This window comes from Gekko japonicus, unplaced genomic scaffold, assembly GCF_001447785.1.
Source record: "Gekko japonicus isolate JY-2015 unplaced genomic scaffold, Gekko_japonicus_V1.1 scaffold1387, whole genome shotgun sequence".
NCBI classification, from domain to species: domain Eukaryota; kingdom Metazoa; phylum Chordata; class Lepidosauria; order Squamata; family Gekkonidae; genus Gekko; species Gekko japonicus.
In genome coordinates this window covers 91,895-105,407 of record NW_015174881.1, presented here as the reverse complement: position 1 = coordinate 105,407, position 13,513 = coordinate 91,895, and the positions used below count along the sequence as shown (strand labels likewise).

Below are 13,513 nucleotides of genomic sequence, written 5' to 3'. Positions count from 1 at the left end.
GAAGGCCAACAATAAAAACTTAATTTATATAGTATGAAAAGATACATGTATTTATTAACAAAGAATTAAAAAGCATATAAGGGCCCAATCACACCTCATGTAAAAATGCTAACATTTAGCACACAAGGGCCAATGGACTTGACCTGACACGTTTCGGCCTGTATAGGCCTTCTTCAGAGGTCAAACATAATGAGGAGCATATTGGCTTATATCATAGTACAATACAATCATACAATTATGTATGGACCAAAAAAGAATTGTTCCAAAGTGAGACCACGAGGCACAGAATAAAAGTATAAATGAGGCCTCCAAAGATGCAATCACATGCCAAATGATAATAATTTCTGGTCCAGAAAGTGCCTTCCAAAGACTGTTTAGCCAAAGCGTCCTCAGTAAAATTGTCCTTAAGCAAAGAGCAGTCCATCTTTCTGTGTTATACCTCTGAGGATGCCAGTCACAGCTACTGGCGAAACATCAGGTCCTGCAATGCCAAGACCATGGTCATACAGCCCGGAAAATCTACAACAACTAATGAACTCCTGCCATGAAAGCCTTTGACAACATATCCCCTTCTCTGTTACAAATGTTTTGACAAGGAAAATATTCAGATCTCAAACCTTCTGCCACATCAAAAAACAACATTCTGAATGTTATTCATTTTACCACTATAAAGAGAAAATGCCTAGTAGTGGGATCCATATATGTGTGCTTTTCCAGAACTTTCTATGGTATTCTATCATTGAGACTGTAGTGCAGTGGAAGTTCTATATAAACGAATAGACAAGAAAAGACTGACTTGGCCATCTGCTCTACTTACCTAAAGCCAGGACATCAAAGCATTTGGAGCAGCTCTTGAGGAGCTATAGGAGAAAGATGAAATGAACACAAAATGTATTCATTTTAATGGAGCCACAAAAGAAAACATTCTGCCAGAGATTCTGCAAATACCAGATTGTTTTTAAAGGTTTAGGAGGGTTTTTTTTAATCCCCTACACAAAGAAAGGATAAATATAAAGGCTGAGTTAATAATAAGCAAGGGAGGATCGCTTCAAACATTGTAAAGCTGTGCATGGATTTATTAGCTCTCTTGATATATTTGACTGTACAGAACTGAGGGACTGAATTTTGCAAATTAAGATGAGCTCCCAGCAGCCTATGAAGATGCTCAATTAAAGTACATGCTGTAGCACAGGTGTCCTAACACTGGCCCTGTGGGAATCATAGCTCCCTCTGGCATGATTCCTGGCACCGGCCAAGGGTTTTTAGAAGTTTGTGGGGCCAGATGGGCTCTTGCCTAGCACAGCTTCTGATTGGCCATTAAATAACATTGTGCTGGCGGCAACTACCAACACAGTGTTGGTTTTATTCTCTCTCACACTCCTCTTTCCCAGTGTTTTTTTTTAACATTACTACTCTTAACTCCTACACTTGTGCTTTCTATATGTGTGGCTCCACCTCTTGTAGCCATTTTGTGGTTGTGTCCATCAGTCTGTCAGAATTCCGAAAGCACCCATAGGCTCAAAAAGGTTGGGGATGTGTGATTATGATAATATTCAGGGCAGGGGATAAACAAGCAGCAAGGTAGAATGATAGAGTAGTGTAATCAGAGTACAGAATAGAAATACCTCCTTAAAAGAAGTCAGCAGTAGTGTGGAGAGCTGAGATAGACTAGAGCCAGGATAGATTAGAAAGACAAGCATGGTAGAATCTGAAAGACAACATCTGGAATCAGTCTTGGAAGAGTACACACAGATCTCAGAAACTGATCATTTGTTGTATGGACAATACTGTGTGTAATGTTTCTAATCATTTTCTGTCAGTTGGCAGGTTCTAGTTTTATCACCTGTTGGAATTCAATAGCTTTCTGATGAATGCCATTGCTCTTGAGATTACAGTGCTGTGGTATTCTGAAAGAAAAGCAACAGACAAAATTGCAGGCAGCTGTGTGGTCCATTAGAAAGAATCTAAAATCAGCAGTAGTGACCAACTAAAATGTTCCACATTGTGACATTTGCTACTCTTTGATATTTTAATTGCTACTAATAAAAGATATTACAGTACTGCTGGATTTCAGAGGGTAATGAACTAGAGCAAGTTAGGTTTTTTAAATATCTGGGAGTAATTTTTGATGCACATTTAACTTGGAAACATCAATATAAGGCTGTGATGGCATCAGCAGCCTGCTCAGCAATAAAGCACTCTTTCTACAGGAAAGGTGGACAGTACCTTCCAGCAGAAATTGCAGCTTTCGGTGCTAAGGTATTGTCTCAACTACTATATGGAGCAGCAATCTGGGACAACAAGATAAATGAGACTATAGGTCAGTCGCTAATACAACTCTTGTGTCAGATCTATGGGGTCCCAAAATATGTGGCTGGTATCGCCCTTAGACTGGAACTTGGCCAGCATTCCATTGAATCTAGAGCTCCAATACTGGCATTAAATCTAGGTGAGCAGCCGTGTTGATATGAAGCAACAGAACAAAGAGTCCAGTGGCACCTTTAAGACCAATGAAGTTTTATTCAAGGTATGAGCTTTCGTGTGCATGTACACTTCTTCAGATACAATGAAATGGAAATAGAAATAACAGTCATACATATAGAGAGTGAGCAGTAAATTAGCATACAGAATAACGAAGATTTAAAAAATCTGGTTTCTCTTCAGCTCGCATAAATCTTTCACCTTTTAATACAGTATAGCCTCTCCCCTCTGACTTGAATTCTTCCTTTTATTCTTAGCTGGGGTTGATTGATACTGTAAATCAGGGGAGGGGGGGAGGGAAGAAAGAACTTTAATTGTTCTTAATTTTGTTGCATGGTCTTCATTGATCAAACCCGATGATACTGAAATCTAGCCTGCGATTTTCTGCTTGATGTTATCCATTGCATAAGTTTAATTTTGTCAACTCTACTACCATATGGTACTTTCCAGTGCCCACTTTTAAGCTTACAAACTAAAAACTGCCTGCAACCTTAGAAGTTTATTACTAGTTACAGAGATGGAGCCCTGAATTCACTGCAGTGCCAGGAGTCTCTAAAAATCTTACTCTCAGGGTACTAATTCAGCATGACAAAAGTCAGGAGATTGTGCCATGGGCTGATGCCTATTGAAGTACTGTTCAAAGAATGTTGCAGAAGATAGCAAGCGCTTGAGTGAACTTTAGAGATTTTTGGTAAAATATCTGAAAAGTAAACAACCTCTAAAGATGGCGAGTAAAAGACTAGAGAAAGATAAGCTGGCAAAAGCAAAACTTTCTTCAGGAAGCCTGAGCTCTGCTGACAAAATCTCCCGACCCGAGACTTCCACAGAGTGGTCGAAGGTGTTAGCAGACTCCTTGCGCCCTCTGCTGGAACAAATGACAAATGTCAACCAGCAGTTAACTACACTAAATCAGAGCTTTGCAGCCCAGCAACTCCAGCTAAGCAAAATTAATAAAAAGACTGACCAGACCGTGAAGACAATGAAGGAGATGGATGCCAAAACTAAAAAGATTAAAAAGCATGTACAGGTGTTGGAAAAGAAAGCAACATTTGAAGAATCACAGCTGTTACAACTACAAATGGAAAAAGCAAGCTTTCTCCTAAGATTTCAAGGGCTACCAGAATGGGATGGGGAAAATCTGAAGCAAATTTTGAGTGATGCCTTGGCCCTGATAGCAGATTTAAAAGCAGAATATATTTTAAGCAAAATGGACGTGGTCTGCAGTTCATATCCAGAATATATAAAGAAGAAAAATCTGCCAGGGGAGATAGTGGTCAGATTCTCCAAAAGACATGTTAGGGATTTAATCCTAAAAGCAACATCTGGAACGCCCCTAAAAATCAATGGCAAGGAAATAAGAGTTTTAAAATATATTCCATTTCAGATCAGGAAGAAAAGGAACGTAATAAGCTTGGACTTAATAAGCTTTTTGCAAACAAACAACACCCAGTATAGATGGCTGGTGCCCAAAGGCATCTTGTTTACAATGAACGAGAAGAAAATAAGACTTGACATGGTCTTTAAATCACAGGAGTTTCTGAAGCAGCATCTTGGCTCTACAGGAGAGGACGGCAAGGAAGAGGATGACGGAGTGGATGGAAGTGGGAGCCATCAAGATTCCTCGAACCCTGAAGATTCAGATTCACAATTGGGGCGACCGCCCTCAAAAGAGACTATCACTTGAGAAACAGAAGAGGGAAGTGATGCCGAAGGACTTTGAATTTCACTCTAACAGATACTAACAATCTTTTTGCGATTATTCTTGAACAGACATTTTAACTTTGATAAGACAAGCATGTTTATATATCTCACATGAAATGGTATTTATTTTAAGATAATTATTAACTCATATTAATCTTGTTATAAGCATTATACTGGCATTATACTTCCACCTCTTGGGTTTTAGTGGTTTTCTTTCCTTTCTCCTATAGTTTATAGATACCCTTCCCTTTTTTTCTTTGTAGTTTACTAGAAAATGCAATTTAAAAAAATCCCCTTCCAGGGGCCAAAAAAACAAGTAGCAGGAAACTGGAGGTTGCAGGCAGGGGCTCACAGGTGGTATAATATACTGAAGAATTTGCACTAAAAAAAAAGGGAAACATCTGGCACATATAAAAGAGTGAAAAACTCTCAAAGGAAAGTTTATCAAAGCTAAGACTCCTCAACACGTCCTTTAGCTTATCACAGTAGTGCTAAAAGCATGCTGCTACAAACCACTGTTTAGAGAAGTAATTATGCTGCATAAAAGTCCAGCAATAAATTAAGATAAAATAAGAAAAAATAACAAAATTACAAGCCACTTGTATGGCGTTGTGAGTTAGAGCAGCTGGCCATCTTGACCGGAAAATCAAACTAGGTTACCAGGGTTTCAATCCTTTTGGATTCTTTCACTTAAAAAAAAAAAGAATACTACATTCTGAGGACTTGCCCTGCAATGACCAGCACTTTAGCCTAAGGAAAGCATGTCAGACTGCTGTTATCGCACCACTGATGACCATTTAGGGGTATGCTTTCCATATCAAAAGTTTCAGGTTGTGTTTAAATGTATGGTGGTTGGCAGTAGGTGTACACATGCATGCTGAACTTAAACACCTTTAAATCAGGTTGGGAGTGTTCGAGTTAGTCTTGCCTGCACAGAATATGGCTAAATTGGTGTCCATTACTGTCAGCCCCATAAAGTTCAAGCCAATATAGGCTGCTTCTCTTCCTACATCAAATAAAGTGGAAAGGAGAAATTCCACCTGTGCGCTTTATTCGTATTTTGTGCTAAATGATACTTTAATGTTATTCTGTAAGAGACGTTGAATTGATGTCTATAAATCTTAATTTAGGCGAATGAGACCGCTGCCACGCCCACATTTTAAAATCAGTTTTACAATGGGCTGTGTTTCTCGTTGCTCTTCCCTATAAGATGCAAGAGGGTCTAGCTCTTCCGCACAGTCGCCCTCAAGGAGGCTCACTTCCGGCCCACCACAGGCTAGCGAACGTTCCGCCAAGTATATCAGCAGCAAGGATTCCAGGTGTTTCCATTATGCCTTTCCGTGTCTAAATTCTTTCCGGCGCCATGACGACAGAATGGAGAAAACATTATTAAAGCCGTGAGGCCCTGTAAAAGTGTGTGCAATTTGCCTACTCAGCCGCCGTAACTTGGCAGATTCGGAATCACGTTATATAGTTCGTTGTAGGTACTGGCTCGGAGGGAGGCGGGCTCAGTTTCCCTTTCTGACCAATAAGAGAATCCGGCGGTCCGTCCTTCTGAACGACCAACAAGAGAAGAAATTGGGTTGGCCGTATCCACCCTGCGTTTTCGTTCATGATTGATCAGCAGTCAAAGCCAATGACCTCTTTAAGAAACCTCAACCGGACATTATTATTAGCTGACGGCGCTTGACTGACAGTTGCAACTTTCTACGGATTTATAGGAGTATGTTTGATAGATGTCCACTTTGTCTAATGACCTGCGGAGGCTTCAGGCCGGAACACCAATACAGCCTGAGAGGGGCGGGATTAACGGCCGCGGGCACCAATAGCTGAACGGCTGGTGAGCGAGCGCGGCCAACAGCGTCGGGAGGCGGGGTTAGGAGGGTGCCGTTGCTGTCTGGCGCAGGAGGTAACGGGTGCGAGGAGCGGGCTGTAGTGTGCTTTCGACGCCATCGCCATAATGAGCTATTCAGGTGAGCATCCCGTGAAGCGGGAGGGCGTCTCAAGGAAAGGGAAGGGTGGGATGGCCACGCTCCCGCTGAGAGGGGGGAGAGGCGGGGATCGGGAGGGGGTGAATGGCGGCGTTTCCGGCTCTTTCTGGCACCGCTGTCGCCACCATCCACGACTCTGGGTTGAGGGCCCCGAGAAACGTCATCTCGTTCTTTGCTCCGGCCCCAGAAAGCAAAGGGGGAGGGTCCCTCAGCGACTGTCTGTAGGCTCTCCGTCCTGCCTTCCCGATGCTCCTCTTTCCCGCCCCGCTAGTTCGGTTATGGATCGGGGAGGTGATTAATGTTGCTGGTCTCCATTCGCCGTTGGTATCGTGGTGGTTATCTTGTCTGCACACGCGCACCACTTGCTTGGGCTCTGCGCGATTATAATAGGAGTGGGTGTGGAGAGCTGGCGCAAAATAACCTCTCCTGTGTCGGATCGACTAATAATTTGTTTGAAAAAACTGGCGTCACGTTTAATCTCTTAGCCCTCCCTGTCCCGCTGTCCTGCTGGGGATCTAAAATCTGCCAAAGAGGTGTTGCCATGTTTTTGGTGTGTGTGTGTGCGCGCGCGTTGGGGGAGGGCCCAAGCTTGCCTGCCTGAAGCCTATACTTGAAGCCTATACTGCTAGGCTTTTCGAGCATGATGGAATCTCTGTCCTTTTTGTTCCTTTAGGATGCCCCGGTTCTCTATGCATACAGTGTTGGCGTTTGCTTCTTTTTCTTTAAGTGTGTATTCAGCTGAATTTGAGCTAGCTTCATCCTTAGTGCTATTGCCAGGCTACTAAAGTTATATTCAATGATATAAAGTTATATTCAGCTGTAATTCAATTACAAAGTTAATTTTATACCATTTAGTGGTGTACCAGTTGCTTTCTTATGGCTCCAGTATTCAGTTAAGTGGAGCTTTTATTAAAAATCACAAGAAATCAGACAAATTAAATTAGGGTTAGAGGTTAGCTTTTTGTGGTTCTGGGTAAAAGTGGGATCTACACGGATCCTCATGAATTCATATGATTTTAAAATTGAAATAAAATAAAACCACCATCGTACTGTAGGCCATGTGTTAGTCTATAGGGGGCACCACAAAAATCACGCATCCACAGATTGGTGGCACCACAACAGTGCAAAAACATGATTCCAAAGCACGGATTCTCATGAATTCATATGATTTTTGTGCTGAAACAAAATAAAACCACCAGCATTCTGAAGACCATGTCTTAGACTATAGGCAGCACTACAAAAATCATGCTTCCACGAATTCATGGCACCACAAAAGTGAAAAAAAAAATAGTTCCAAAGCAGGGATCCTCATGGATCCTCAGCGTTTTTCAATTGGGTCATTCCAATATCACCATCAAAACACATATCATGTCCATGGCCACAGCTTGGACCACAGAAATAATGACTCCATGGCTTGGTGGCAAATCCATGCTGCAAAAAAAGGGTTCTGAACCATGGACACTTATGGATCCTCAGGGATTTTGTGCTGGATCACCCCAGACTCACCATGTAATCATATATCATGTCCATGGCCACAGTAATCACCACAAAACTCACAGATCCACAGTTTTGTGGAAACATTATGCTCCAAAAACACGATTCCGAAGCACGGATCCCCATGGATTCTAATGATTTTTGCATTAGGTCTCCCCAAACCAAACACACCATCTAATTACATAACATGTCCATGGCAGCAGCATGAACCACAAAAATCATGAAACCACAGCTTTGTGGGAATACCATTCTGCAAAAACATGGTTCTGGAGCACGGATCCTCATGGATCCCAGGGTTTTTCAGTTGGGTAACCCAACATCACCATCAAATCACATATCCTGTCCACAGGTACAGCTTGAACCACAGAATTCATGGATCCATGGCTTCGTGGCAACACTATGCTGCAAAAACGTGGTTTCAAAGCATGGATCCTCATGAATCCTGTGGGTTTTTGTGTTGGGTCACCATGAACTCACCATCAAATCACATATCATGTCTATGGAAACAGTGTGAACTACAAAAGTCATGGATCCACGGTTTCATGGCAACACCATGAAGCAAAAACATGGTTCTGAAGTACAGATCCTCATGGATCCAGTGTTTTTGCAATGGAACACCCCAAACACACCATCAAATCACACAACATGTCCATGTCAATAGCTTGCACCACAAAAATCAAGGATCCACAGCTTCGTGGCAACATCATTATGTGAAAACATGGTTCTAGAGCACGGATCCTCATACATGTTTGGGTTTTTTGTGTTGGGACACCCCAAACCTACCATAAAATCCTATATCACGTCCATGGCCACAACTTGCACACAGAATTCATAGACCCACGGCTTTGTGGAAACACCATACTACAAAAACATGATTCTGAAGCATGGATCCACATGGATCCTTATGATTTTTGTATTGGGTCACTCCAAACATACCATCTAATCACATAACATGTCCATGGCAGCAGCATGAACCACAAAAATCATGAATCCACAACTTTGTGGGAATATCATTCTGCAAAAACATGGTTCTGAAGCACGGATCCTCATGGATCCACAGTGTTTTTGCAATGGAACGCCCCAAACACACCATCAAATCACATAACATGTCCATGTCAACAGCTTGCACCGCAAAAGTCATGGATCCACACCTTTGTGGCAACACCATGATGCCAAAACATGGTTCTGAAGCACGGATCCTCATGGACCCAGTGTTTTGCAATGGGACACCCCAAACACACCATCAAATCACATAACATGTCCACAGCAACAGCATACACAACAAAAATCAAGGATCTACAGCATGGATCAGTGCTCCAGAACCTTGTTTTTGCAGAATGTTCTCACCACGAAGGTGTGGATCCGTGATCTTCATGGTGCAATCAGTTGTCATGGTCATGATATGTGATTAGATGGTGTGTTTGGAGTGACACAATGGAAAACGCCCAAACATCCATGAGGATTCGTGCTTCAGAACCATTTTTTCTTTTTTGCTGTATGGTGTTGCCATGAAGCTGTGGATCCATGACATTTGTGGTGCAAGCTGTTGCCATGGACATGTGATGTGATTTGATGTTGTGTTTGGGGTGACCCAATGCAAAAACCCCGAGGATCTAGGAGGATCCGTGCTTCAGAACCATTTTTTCTTTTTTGCTGTATGGTGTTGCCATGAAGCTGTGGATCCATGACATTTGTGGTGCAAGCTGTTGCCATGGACATGTGATGTGATTTGATGTTGTGTTTGGGGTGACCCAATGCAAAAACCCCGAGGATCTAGGAGGATCCGTGCTTCAGAACCATTTTTTCTTTTTTGCTGTATGGTGTTGCCATGAAGCTGTGGATCCATGACATTTGTGGTGCAAGCTGTTGCCATGGACATGTGATGTGATTTGATGTTGTGTTTGGGGTGACCCAATGCAAAAACCCCGAGGATCTAGGAGGATCCGTGCTTCAGAACCATTTTTTCTTTTTTGCTGTATGGTGTTGCCATGAAGCTGTGGATCCATGACATTTGTGGTGCAAGCTGTTGCCATGGACATGTGATGTGATTTGATGTTGTGTTTGGGGTGACCCAATGCAAAAACCCCGAGGATCTAGGAGGATCCGTGCTTCAGAACCATTTTTTCTTTTTTGCTGTATGGTGTTGCCATGAAGCTGTGGATCCATGACATTTGTGGTGCAAGCTGTTGCCATGGACATGTGATGTGATTTGATGTTGTGTTTGGGGTGACCCAATGCAAAAACCCCGAGGATCTAGGAGGATCCGTGCTTCAGAACCATTTTTTCTTTTTTGCTGTATGGTGTTGCCATGAAGCTGTGGATCCATGACATTTGTGGTGCAAGCTGTTGCCATGGACATGTGATGTGATTTGATGTTGTGTTTGGGGTGACCCAATGCAAAAACCCCGAGGATCTAGGAGGATCCGTGCTTCAGAACCATTTTTTCTTTTTTGCTGTATGGTGTTGCCATGAAGCTGTGGATCCATGACATTTGTGGTGCAAGCTGTTGCCATGGACATGTGATGTGATTTGATGTTGTGTTTGGGGTGACCCAATGCAAAAACCCCGAGGATCTAGGAGGATCCGTGCTTCAGAACCATTTTTTCTTTTTTGCTGTATGGTGTTGCCATGAAGCTGTGGATCCATGACATTTGTGGTGCAAGCTGTTGCCATGGACATGTGATGTGATTTGATGTTGTGTTTGGGGTGACCCAATGCAAAAACCCCGAGGATCTAGGAGGATCCGTGCTTCAGAACCATTTTTTCTTTTTTGCTGTATGGTGTTGCCATGAAGCTGTGGATCCATGACATTTGTGGTGCAAGCTGTTGCCATGGACATGTGATGTGATTTGATGTTGTGTTTGGGGTGACCCAATGCAAAAACCCCGAGGATCCAGGAGGATCCGTGCTTCAGAACCATTTTTTATTTTTTTTTTGCTGTATGGTGTTGCCATGAAGCTGTGGATCCATGATTTTTGTGGTACAAGCTGTTGCCATGGTCATGTTATGTAATGTGATGTTGTGTTTGGGGCGACCCATTGGGAAAACCCCAAGGATCCATGGGGATTCGTGCTTCAGAACCATGTTGTGGCTTCATGGTCTTGCCACGAAGCCGTGGATCCATGACTTTTGTGGCGCAAGCTGTTGCCATGGTCATGATATTGATTTGATGGTGTGTTTGGGGTGACCCAATGCAGAAACCCTGAGGATCCATTAGGATCTGTGCTCTAGAACCATCTTTTTGCACAATGGTGTTGCCATGAAGCTGTGGATCCATGACATTTGTGGTGCAAGCTGTGCCTGTGGACATGATATGTGATTTGATGGTGAGTTCATGGTGACCCAATGCAAAAACCTTGAGGATCCAGGAGGATCTGTGCTTTGGAACCATGTTTCAGCAGCATGGTGTTGCTATGTAGCCGTGATTTTTGTGGTGAATTCTGTGGCCGTAGACAAGGTATGTAATTGGATGTGATTTGATGTTGTGTTTGGGGTGACCCAATGCAAAAACCCCGAGGATCCAGGAGGATCCGTGCTTCAGAACCATTTTTTTTGCTGTATGGTGTTGCCATGAAGCTGTGGATCCATGATTGTGTGGCCATGGACATGATATATTATTTAATTGTATGTTTGGGGTGTCCCAATACAAAAAAGCCCCAAGAACCCATGAGGATCCGTGCTTCAGGATCATGTTTTTTGCAGAATGGTTTCACCATGAAGCCATGGATCCGTGATTTTTGTGGTGCGAGTTGTGGACGTGTTATGTGATTTGATGGTGTTTTGGGGGTGTGACCCAATTGAAAAACCCTGAGGATCCATGAGGATCCGTGCTTTGGAACCATATTTTTGCAGTTTTGTTGTGCCATGAATTCGTGGAGGCATGATTTTTGTAGTGCTTCCTATAGTCCAAGACATGGTCTACAGTATGATGTTGGTTTTATTTGATTTCAGCGTAGAAATCATATGAATTCATGAGGATCCATGCTTTGGAATAATGTTTTTGCGCTGTTGTGGTGCCACGAATCTGGCTGTGTGATTTTTGTGGTGCCCCCTATAGACTAACACATGGCCTACAGTATGATGGTGGTTTTATTTCATTTCAGTGTAAAAATCATTTGCATTCATGAGGATCCATGTAGATCCGACTTTTATCTTTTTCCGCTTTTTGTTTTGATGCCAACCAAGGTTACCTGGTGTTTTGTTTATTTTAAGATCTTGCTAGGTAGCAGCAGCTAAACAACATCTTACAGAATGAAGTTCGAGTCCAGTGGCACCTTTAAGACTACCAAAATTTTGTGTGCACAAACACTTCTTCAGATACATGCACACAAAAGCTTATGCCTTGAATAAGACTTTGTCAGTCTTAAAGGTGCCAATGGATTTGGACTCAGTTCTACTACTTCAGACCAACACGGCTACTACACCTGAACATCTTACAGAGTTTGTTCTCTCTGTACATCGATTCTTAAGGTCTGCGTGTGCCCAGAGACATGAACCCTCGGATGACAGCTGAATGGCAGGGGCCAAATGGTTTTTGTACTTGAAGGTTGCAGCATTGAACTGGGCAGAAAATCAGCTAGCAAAGAGAGATGATGTGGCTGGCACTTCCTCTCTCTTTTCCTTGTTTGTTTCAGTTGGGTTTTTACCATATAGTGTTAGCCATTCTGAGTCCCCATCGAGGAAATAATTGGGATATAAATTCTTAAGTAAAATGTATGCAACACTTTTATTGTAGTTTTAATAAAAACATTAATAAAGTTATAAAAAGCAGAAGAGTTTAGGATTAGGTTTTGTGATAGCAATAATAAAAACATGGCAATTAAAATACAAAACTCTGAAGACTAAAATGAAACAGACTGCTGAATTTTGGGGCAGGCTCCTAGTACCAAAGAAAATTTTTGGACTGGATATAATCGACTTCCGGTTGATGGCGGCACGAATACGGACTCACCTCCCGGACGCTTCGGGGGTGTTTCCGTGCTCCGGCGAACGGAGGGGGCGAGCAGGCTTGTAGACCCCCCCAGGAGCCCGGGGGAGGGCGCCTGGCCAAGGAGCTTGGAGGAGGTAGCTGCTTCCATGGCGAAATGCCAGGGAATTGAGGCTCCCTCTCGCTCTGGTGGTCCGTTCAGCTGAGAGACCGAATGGTAAAAGTGAAGCCGCCCGGGACAAGCTTGGGAGATCGAGCGCAAAAAATGATGAAGGAAAAGGGGTCGCAAGACCAGCTATGAACGTGAGTCAACCCAGAATCGAATTTTAAACAGAAAGACGCTCCCCTTCCAACGCGACGAGAGTAAAGCGGGCGGGGGAGGGACGCCTCCCATGTGCACGAACTGAGAAGCGAAAAGGGAGGGGAGCGGGAGAAAGTGAAAACGCGATTGCCCAAAAGTACTCACCCATCGAGCAATACAGATAAGCGCATATTCAGAGACTCTTTAACTTTTGCGAAAAGTAAACAAGCGGAGAAAAGATGGCGGGGAAGAGGGACAAGGACAAAGAGAGACTGTTAAAAGCGAAACCAGAGTCCCCAAGACCGGAAACGACCAGTGAGACTACAAAGGCTATGACTGAAGTCATGCGCCCTCTGCTGGAACAGCTCAATGTGTTTAAAGAACAGATGATGGCAGTGACGGCAAACATCACGGCGCAGCAAAAACAGCTCTCAACTGTTACAACAAACATCACTGCCCAGCAAACACAAATAACGGACTTGATCCAATAATGAAGCAGGATGCAGAAAAAGTAAAGGAAATGGCAGTAACAATGCAGAAAGTGAGGAAGAAAGTGAAAAATTTGGAGAAGAAAACTGATTCTTTGGAAAATCAGATGCTACAAGTTCAAATGGATAA

The 13,513-nt window shown here is 43.0% G+C and overlaps 1 protein-coding gene across 1 annotated transcript in view; it reads left to right on the top strand.

Annotated features, from left to right (window-relative positions):
• Window positions 1–6,076: 6,076 nt before the first annotated feature.
• Window positions 6,077–13,513, top strand: part of AKAP8L (A-kinase anchoring protein 8 like) — a 43,071-nt gene continuing 35,634 nt past the window's right edge. Inside the window, exon 1 of the mRNA XM_015424891.1 lies at window positions 6,077–6,155. Within this exon, the coding sequence (XP_015280377.1) occupies window positions 6,143–6,155 (13 nt within the window). The 5' untranslated portion in view covers window positions 6,077–6,142. The remainder of the gene's footprint in view (window positions 6,156–13,513) is intronic.